A 9,838-nucleotide genomic window follows, 5' to 3' on the forward strand; every position below is an offset into this window, starting at 1 on the left:
AACCAGTGATTTTGCTTAAATTGTACTTTGCAGTGACAAAGAAAAGTACTCAAGTCCTTTGCTTAAAAATAGCAACACCAAACTGTAGAAATACTCCTTAAGAAGTACGTAAAACTGAAAGAATACAAGTATTTTTAGCAATTTAAAAATTAAAGGTGCACTATGTAGACATTTTAATCAGAAGACAAAGATCTTCATTGACTTAACAAACTAAACTTAATTTTTATGACTGAATAAACGGAAAAAAACACAATTACATACTGTTTTACTTTGTTTACATTTGGCGGACCCTGCCACCTTTCTAGTTTCAAACAGTATTCTGGGGACCTTATTTTCCTCTAAGGACAGCTTGTATATTCAGTCATGGATGAGTTTGTATTATTACCTCATTAATATTGTAAATTTGAATTCATTGAAATGTAAAAACTCCACAGTGCCCCTTTAATGATAAGCTCAGTGTCTCTCTGCTCTTTGTGCTGATGCGGAGGGGGTGTGTCGGTCAGCGGTGGGCTGGTGTGTCAGCAGTGTGACTGACGGGGCGTGAGTGTCACATGTCGGCTCTGGCAGCGACAGTTTGACACCTACGCTTCCCTTCAGAAACACGCACTCAGACCAGCGACTGCACATCTGGAAACTGCAGGCGAATGGCAGCAATGGCGACCGGGGACAGCCAGCCAACTTTGGAGTCGTTGCTCAGTATGTATATTATAGTGTTGTTGTTGTTATTGTTGTTGTGTTCAGACCCCGCTAGCTAACGTCTCATCACTCCACATCTGAACTTACCGTCGCTGCTTTGTTTGCTAGCGTCACATCAGCCGTCGGCTCGTAGCGTCAGTCGGACTTTTCAGACGTCATATTTGCGAGTTTAATCCTGCATGTGTGTATTTATTCATTAACTTTTAATACCTGAGTTTTGTCATTGTGCAGAAAGTTGAACAGGAAGTTAGTGGGACCGAGCGCGTGCCCCACGAGCGCCGTGTTATGTGCGCGCTCCTAGGGTGCGCGCGCACCGAGGCATAAAATGATACCAACGGTTTTTTAACGGCTAGCTTAAAATCAACAGTTGTCGGTTGTTTTTGGGAGTTTATCTGAGTAAAAATAGAAAAAACACGAAGGATGGATTGGAAAATACACTGGAAACTAAACAAGTAAGCAGTAAAATGTACTTCTATAGTTAAATATGACAGCTAGGTGTGTTATAAATACTTTTCTGTTCAGTTAAAGGGGCACTGTGTAGTTTTTGGACAAGACTATTTGGAGAGAAGAAGTGGCAGGGTCCACCAAATATAAACAAAGTAAACAATATGAATTGTGCTGTCTTTTAATGTCAGTTTGTTTACTCAGTTTGTTCAGTCATGACAACAAGGAGTCCACTTACTTGGTTTTAAAATCAGTCAGTGAAGATCTTTCTCCTTAAAGGAATTAAAACTAGTCTATGAGTAACGTAACTGCTGTGAAAACCTCAAAATGTTGGCTTGTTTCCTTCATATGAGTTCAAGTTTCATAGTCTCACATCCTCTTTACTTTTTAAAAACTCTAAAGATAATGTCGAAGTGCTTGTTTTCAAGATGGCTCACCATTAGAAATGCGTTTTTATCTCCCAAAACTGCAATCTGTAGTGAGTTTATCATGTTCAATGCATCATCTGTATCTTCAAAGTCAATAGTAACTCCACGATTCAACAGTCAGCCAAAACAGGCCTATTATCTCAGAATAGCAGTGTATATGTTGTCGTAATCGAGAATATGGGTTTCGGCATCGGCCCAAGAAACTGTATATCAGTCTGGCTCTATAATAAAAACCCATACAGACATAATGTATGTAGTACTTGAATATACAGTAGTTACTCTCCACACCTTAAAATAATACTTAGTACAACATCGGCAGTGTTTCTCTGTTTTGTGCATATCTGTCCTTTATTTTCACTTTCTTATTAAGTTGTGAAATGTCTTGCATATATTTGATCTAATTGTGGCACATTATTAAAATAGTTTCTGGATGTTTCTCTGGTGTGTTTCTTTCAGGCCAGGCCACAGACCCAAATAACCAGGAGGACAGATGGGACTGCATCCAGGGCTTTTACGAGCTTGTCAACCAAGAGACCGATGGGTAAAGCTGAACACAATCTTTGCACCTCCTTTATTTTTATCTACATTAAGAGCTCGCACACAACCCTGCATGGATTCTCAGATCATCTTCTGGGTCTGAACCTGAGCTGAAGTTTTCAATTTTCTTCAGAAGTTTCTTCAGCGCAGATGTGGCATTTGAGAAAGAGTTGCTTCACATCCATGTTGCAGTCACAGCCTCACAGTTACACCATGGTGTAAGACGGAGGAGAGACTCTGCTACACCTTTCCCCCTTTTGAGCTTTATCAATATTAATATAATAGCAGTTTCTAAATGTAATTTAATGTAAATTCAAAGCCAGCTTGGGTTGGCATTGGCATCAATTTCTCTTAGTTTTACTCAAGCATGGCAATGTGTGGAAGCTTTGTGAATAATACTTCTTTTACTTCTCTTCAAGTTTAGTCTCCTCAGGCATTTTAATGTGATTTAAAACTTAATTTTCTGCTTTCAGCCCACAGGTAGCCATTCGTCTTCTTTCCCATAAAATCCAGTCGCCACAGGAGAAAGAGGCTCTGCAGGCTCTGACTGTAAGACATCAGCTTCTTCATCTCTACACATAATACACAGATTATACACAGTTTATTTCTATTTGTTGTTGAATATACAGTACATTCATTTGTGAAGTTCCCAGAAGTAAGAAGTTACTAATTATACCCTATTTTCATATTTAAAATGGTGTTTTGTTCATTCTTTAACAAGTTAGTTGTTAAAGAAGAAGCCAAGTCTCTCTCATTTGGTGTCTATGTGGACATGTAGTAGTACTCATTTGTTTTAATTTAAAGGCAGTTATCATGTGTTATACTCGGTATTTATCAGTTTATCTTTAAAGGTACAGACCATTCTTTAAAAAACAAATGTCTTTGTTTTCACCCTGGGTGTGGGTGGTTCTGTGAATATCTGTGACTAACTTTTATCACATGGCCCAAGTTAATCTGCATTCAAATCTGCTGTGAAGACACAGTGTTTGTCATCCTTACATAAAAGAGCTGCAGTGTTTCACAATTAAATGAAACTCAAAGAAGCTTCTGGAGGTTCATGTGCCTCATATCATGTGACATTTAAAAGAGGTTAACCACGACCACGTAGTGACAAATCTGTTCTCTCTCTGCTTTGTGTTGCTTGAGAAGACAAGACCTCCTTTCTTTCATTTTCAGTTGAAAAAGTTTCTGTTGGTTATGATTTTTTATAATTTGGTGCTTTCCAGGTCCTTGAGGCATGTATGAACAACTGTGGAAAAAGGTTTCACAGCGAGGCTGCCAAGTTTCGTTTTCTCAATGAGCTCATCAAGGTCTTAACACCAAAGGTACGACCAATCATAGACAGAGGTGTCCTTTTAAACTCCCTTTTTTATCTTTATTTATTTATTTTAAAGTTTGCATTTGTGCATATACCAATCCCATTTTATTGCACTTAGTATAAAATATAAAATCAAAGTAATGAATTGTGTGAGCCTGAGTACTTACACTTAAAGTAAGTGATAGCGCATGTCTTACAAAATAGAAATCTTTTCTCCTTACACTTGACTTCACCAGCAACGCTTTGACTGATTAGGTTTCATTAGGTCCTACTTGTCTAAATGATCTCACTTTGTGTGTTTTTATATTTGTGTGTGTGTGTGTGTGCGTGCGTAGTTTTTGTATGATAGAGACCCAAATAACAAAGTGCTTCACACCAGGCAGCTACTAAAATCAGCAGATTGTGAAGTCAATTATAAAATCTAATCAAATATATTAGATTGTGTAATAAAATAGAGCAAATTTCTCCCAATAATATCAGACAGAATTAGATAAAAGAAGACAATTCAAGTGAAATTGCAAGTGAAAAATTTAATCTCTGGAAAAATGTTAAGTGTTGAGAAAAGGAACAAAATGGCAACGATAACCACAAAGCTAAAGCTCCAAACCTCAAAAATACATTAGCAAATGATCAAAGATAATGTACGTGGATATGTATCATACCAATACATATACATAGCTAAATAAAATTGAGCCAAGTATATCAGAAAAATACAGATCAAACAATTAAATGTGTTTGCATCACACAATAGGAACACATATGTCAAAGGATGTTTACATGTCCTACAATAGCAAATTGCAAAAAGATTTATAATGTGAAAATAGTTAATAAAATTATAGGTTAAAAACAGTGAAGTTAGGCTAATGCCGTCTAAGAATCTTATTTTGAAAAGTAGAATAATCTAATTTTACTGTACATACTGCCAGCATTACTTCAAGTGTTTGAATTTGATGAATAAAGACAAAACAAAACCTTTTATAATATCAGCAACTTTAAAAAATCTAAAAGTTTCTCTGTGAGTAGTGACACTGATCTGATTGATCTTTTTCTGAGCAGTATTTTGGCGCCTGGACTCCACAGAAAGTTAAAGACAGAGTGACGGAGGTCCTCTACGGCTGGACTCTTTGGCTAAAAGAAGAACCAAAGATTCAGGAAGCCTACCGCATGCTGAAGAAACAAGGTCTGGGTGCAACACGCACACGACAGCAAACCTTCTTCATTCTGTGCTCAGATGATTATATTGTCAGAAGAATAAAACCATCTTCTTCTTTTTGTTGTTGTAGGTATCGTGAAGAAAGATCCCAAACTACCAGAAACGGTAATAATGGCGCCACCACCACAAAGAACAGCAGACTCTGTTTTTGACCAGGAGGACAAGGCCACGGTGTGTATTTGTGTTTAACAGGACATCTTTTAAAATAACGTCAAGTTTCATCCTGCTAAAACGTGTCTCTGTGTCATCAGCTGTTAGCCAGATTATTGAAAAGTGCCCGACCTGAAGACCTGGAAACTGCCAACAGACTCATTAAAAGCACAATCAAAGAGGTGAGGAGGGCTGTGGAGGGAAAGGTCATCTTTGCAATGCTTGCATTTGTAATTCTTTGAATTTTGTATTCATTTTCGTGTGTGTGTGTTTTTTTTATGTTTCAGGAGCAGGAGAAGGCAGAGAAAGTGTCAAAGCGTGAATCAACTCTGCAGGAGGTGGAGAGCAGCACCAAACAGCTCAGACATCTACTGGAGCAGCACACAATCACTGGGACCTCGTTACAGCCGAATGGTGATGTGAAGGTATGTTGGACACTATACAGTCATTCATGGTTTTAGAGGCTTGTGTGGAAGTCCTGTCATTGTTTTCCTTCTGTCGCCCTCTGCTGGCCTACCGCAAACGTGTTGAGGCTTCATTCACTGTCCATCCTCTCAGTAAACCTGCTTATAATTTGCAATCCTTTCGCATTGCCAGTGGACGAGTTTGCCTTTCTGTGTTTTCTCCCCATGTGTGGTGGAAAAACTGGGAACAGTAAAAAGCAGCAGATCATAAATGTCACCAGAAGAAGTTAAACTTGTTTTAAAAAGTCTTTATCAATAATATCCTGGATTAGAAACATAGTTTTTTTCCAGCGCTGATAACTGAAGTTTCCCTCTTTCGCTGCAGACCGTGTACGAGCGCTGTGACCGACTGAGGCCCACCTTGTTCCGCCTGGCAAGTGACACGATGGACGACGACGCAGCTCTGCAACAGATCCTGGCCGCTAACGACGAGCTAACCCTCGTAGTGAATGCCTACAAAGAAAAAGTGGGGAGCAAAGAGTGTAACGGTGGAAGAGAAAGAAGCAGAAGTGAGGAAGAAATGGAGGGCAAAAACAAAGGTTGGCCTTTTTTCTCTGCTAGCAGTCCCTGTGGAGAACACCTTAACCTCGTGTTTGGCTCTGCTCTGTTCTGCTTGTATTTGATCCCGTTTCTTCTTGTTCCTCCAGCTCCGAGGAGCCCCAGAGAGATTAAAAGCTACCACCTCATCGACCTGTCAGCACTGGACCCTCCACAGACGCACAGAAAAACTGATTCACCACCGTCCTTCGAATCCTCTTCGCCCATGTTTTCCTCTCTTTTGGAAAGTTTTGGCCCCGTAGCTGACCAGGACTTCATTGAATTAGGTGTGCCTGCATTGTACCTTTTTCCAGTTTGTTCTCTCTGATAATGATGTTTTCATTATGTAATGATGGTGTCATGTAATTACAGAGTTGGATAATGGGATCTCAAAACAGACTCAAGAGACGTCGAGGTCGTATTATGAGGAACTGCTGCAGGTGAGGCTCAGACAGGAAGTTAAAGGTTTAAACGAGATTTTTATTTTGAAGAGTGTTTAAAAGAGTTTATCCATTCCTTTTCAGCTTAATGGAGACATTCAGATGAAGACTCCTGAGCAGAACGGAGGGAATGGCCTGGTGTTGAGAGCTCGTGGATGTGGTGGGAGCAGTACTACATCAAATGGGACAAACATTTGGTAAGGATGGAGACTCTTAAAATCCTTAATGACATTCAGTACATCAGATCCTGTTGTATACACTGCTTTGAAGATGACTTTGACTGAATGACTTTTCCCCCGTCAGGTCACTCCCTCACGATCAACAGTTTACCGGGTCTGAATCAACGTTCAAAGCACAGAAACAGCTAAGTGAAGTGTCGGGCTCTCCAGTGAAATTAGAGGAGAGCTCATTCTCCCCTCAAGTCCTGAAAAACATCTTCGTTCCAATGGAGACCATCAAACCCAGTATGTGTCCAAAGGCTGGAAATAAAGTTGTTACTTTTAGTTGGTACTTTTCTGCTTTCCTCTGTTATGTGTTCGCTGCCTCCTGGATATCCTGTCTGAAGGTCTGTTATTTTCTTGTTTGTTCGTAGGTAACCTTGAGCCGATCACTGTGTTCGATCAGGGCGGGATCCACGTCTCTCTTCATTTTGCAAAAGACTCTCCGCCGGGTCATCCAGGTGTTGCTGTAGTCGTCATCTCAACTGTGAACACGTCTGCCCTTTGTGTGAAAGACTTAACGTTTCAAGCTGCTGTTCCAAAGGTGAGTTATTCCAAACACATCTTCAGGATCACGACTTCGACGTCTCCTAGATTGAATAATTAACAGATATCAATCATGCAAATAGTTTGTCTGTTTGTGGTCTTGTAAATTTAGTTTGTTGCGCTCTTTCACATCAGTTATATTTTTTAAGAGCATCATGTTACTGGCGCCCCCCTCCTGGAACCAGGCGTCCACTTCACATTTCTGTGTTTTCCGTTAATGAGTTGAACATTGAGTTTATTTCCTCTCCTACAGACCATGTTAGTGAAACTTCAGCCAGCCTCAGGGACAAACCTACCTCCTTACAACCCTCTCCTGCCTCCACCTGCCGTCTCCCAGGTCCTCATATTGGCTAATCCTCAGCAGGTGAGTTGGGGTAGTGTGGTTAATTTACATTATCATGTTACTCATTACATTTCAGCGTGTTTGTTGTATTTTATCTTAATTTATTGTGGTACAGTTTCGTCTTAATTTACTTTTGACTTGGTGGAAGAAATACTCGGATATTTTACTTAAGTTAAAGTAGCAATACCTCAATGTAGAGACCTTCGTTAGTTATGTATAAGTTATGAATAATGTGTTTTAGCTGTATTTTTGCTGCTGGTACCCGGAGCAGCATGTGGCGAATATTAATTTGCATTTTATTATTTATTCACTTTCCCCATCTTCCCTGAAGAATCTGACATATTTCCCTCTTTCTTTTAGCGGAAGGTGCGTCTACGCTTCAAGTTGACACTGACGCATGGAGACCAACAGCTGGACGAAACCGGAGAGATCGACAACTTTCCTGACTGGAACTCTTTGATTGGCCACCAAAGAATTTAAAGACATTTTTGTGTTATTTTAAAAATAACGAAAACTCTGGACCTGGTCTGCTCATGACCTGAGAATAGAGTGAACCCAGTGAGAAAGAAAAACTTGCAGTCGATCCTCATGAGGTAAACAAACACCACGACAAACATATCGAGTCTTCATATCTGAAAGATCCTTTTCTGAATATTAGAACGCAGTAGCAGGTTTGATGCAAACCAAGAAATGATCTCAGAAAGATTGATATTACTCTTAAAAGGATAAACTCTATTTCTATAACAGTTCAGGTGGGTTTGGTACCTCCATGAATGTACCTGATTCAGGTATTCAGTATTCTGCTGTTGTCTCAATGTGCTGTTTTTGTAATTGCTGCTTCCTGTCTGTCGTTTGATAAAACTGTGCACTGTACCCATGTGTATGCTGACATGTAGCTGGTTACATGTCTGCATATGAAATGTGGTATTTATTTACTCTTGTGACATTAAAAATTCCCAAAGTGCCTTAATATGGAAGATGTTTTAATACGTATTTATTTTGAGAATGAGGCTGCCTTAAGTAATTTATGTGTGCATGTGAGAAACTTTATTTTCCAGATCAGCGTTTACTGATTAGCAGTTTTTTTACTTTGAAGCTTTATAATTTGAGCCCAGAGAAACAAATCCAGTGCAACTTAACCTGCTTAATCATCTTTCATCTCAACTCATCTTCAGATTTACACAAAGGTCAAAACAGGACGTCTTCAAGCCAATTTTAGTGTTTTTCTTTGAATGCTTGTCTGCCTATCGTCTGTCAGTCCAACAGTGTGTTGATCTGCCATGTGTCATCAATAAATACAAATGCAATCTGTATCACAACAAAGCTCAAATTCTCTGTCTCACCTCAAAAACAACTAAAGGTTTTATGGTAATATAATGACCCTTATTATTAGAAGAGATTATGATGATTAAGACAAGAAGGGCTGCAACTATCATTTATTATTAATAGACTTTTCTCAAACCATTAAATGAAGATGCACATTTAGGAACGATTAAATCCCCCCCCAGTGATCATCCTGCAGCGGGGAGTAAAACAAGCTTCAGCTATCGTTCTAGTCAGCTCACAACTTTCTGTTTAAAGAGACGATGACGGTCAGTGATACGTCTCTGACTAGAGACTAAAGAGTGAAGCACTACAGAGGGAGTCAAAGAAGCAAACAGTTCAATACAACTTTTAATATGCAGATTATTTTCTTGATTAATCATTAAATCTACATCTATCTATATGATCGTCCAAATAAGTGCCGATTATTGTTCGTCTACTTCTATGGGTTTGAAATTTCCTTTTAATTTCTTGGAAGTTTTCTTGGATATTACTTTGCACTACCCAAATAGAAAATATACATTTCCTGGAACAAATGCTCCAGAAGAGTACAGATTGATTACTTGTAATTTTATCTTTTCATGCATGTCAAATATTATCTTGCCTGTAGACAAATTGCACGTTTGCATGTAATGTGCAAAAAGTGACACTAGATAACAGCAACAAATAATTCCAAGTGTATCTATTGAACACCGTCTGTTTGCACTATCTATAGTATGAAATTGCAGTCCTTTACAGTAGCATTGCAATTAGTGATTATCTTTAATTATCGCTTAACCTATTAATTTTTAAAAAAGAAATCCATGGTCCATCCATAGTCAAGTCTATAAAACATTAGAAAAAAGTGAAATAGACTTGTCACAATTTACCAGACAGTCTTTAAATTGCTTAATTCAATTGAAATATATTTAAAGGAAACTGATACGACAAAATAACAGACATGAGAGCAAAACTGAAAGTTCTTATTTTTGAGCATCAAATTCTGTCATTTTGTTCGATAATCGACTAAAAGACTAACAGATTATAATTAATTTTCTGTCATTTGATTAAACGAAATATTTCAGCTCTACTTTAAAAGAATAAATAGTAAAATAAAGCGTTACAATCAGCTCTACTTACTGTACATGTATGATGGTGGATAAATCCTTTATAGCATTCTCCAGGGTAGAAAAATGATCTGC

The 9,838-nt window shown here is 38.6% G+C and overlaps 1 protein-coding gene across 1 annotated transcript; it reads left to right on the top strand.

The window, feature by feature from the left end:
* The first annotated feature begins 550 nt into the window (after window positions 1-550).
* LOC311273230 (ADP-ribosylation factor-binding protein GGA1-like) lies at window positions 551-8,304 on the top strand. The gene is made up of 16 exons (XM_084380183.1): window positions 551-696; window positions 2,025-2,109; window positions 2,579-2,654; window positions 3,332-3,430; window positions 4,480-4,603; window positions 4,707-4,807; window positions 4,888-4,968; window positions 5,074-5,211; window positions 5,576-5,789; window positions 5,898-6,074; window positions 6,160-6,227; window positions 6,312-6,424; window positions 6,531-6,691; window positions 6,820-6,989; window positions 7,245-7,355; window positions 7,695-8,304. Exons 1-16 carry the CDS (start codon window positions 645-647, stop codon window positions 7,812-7,814), a joined length of 1,890 nt encoding a protein of 629 aa, XP_084236309.1. The 5' UTR covers window positions 551-644; the 3' UTR covers window positions 7,815-8,304.
* The last annotated feature ends 1,534 nt before the right edge of the window (window positions 8,305-9,838 follow it).

Source organism: Pagrus pagrus, assembly GCF_965226575.1.
Source record: "Pagrus pagrus genome assembly, chromosome: 2".
Taxonomy (NCBI): Eukaryota; Metazoa; Chordata; class Actinopteri; order Spariformes; family Sparidae; genus Pagrus; species Pagrus pagrus.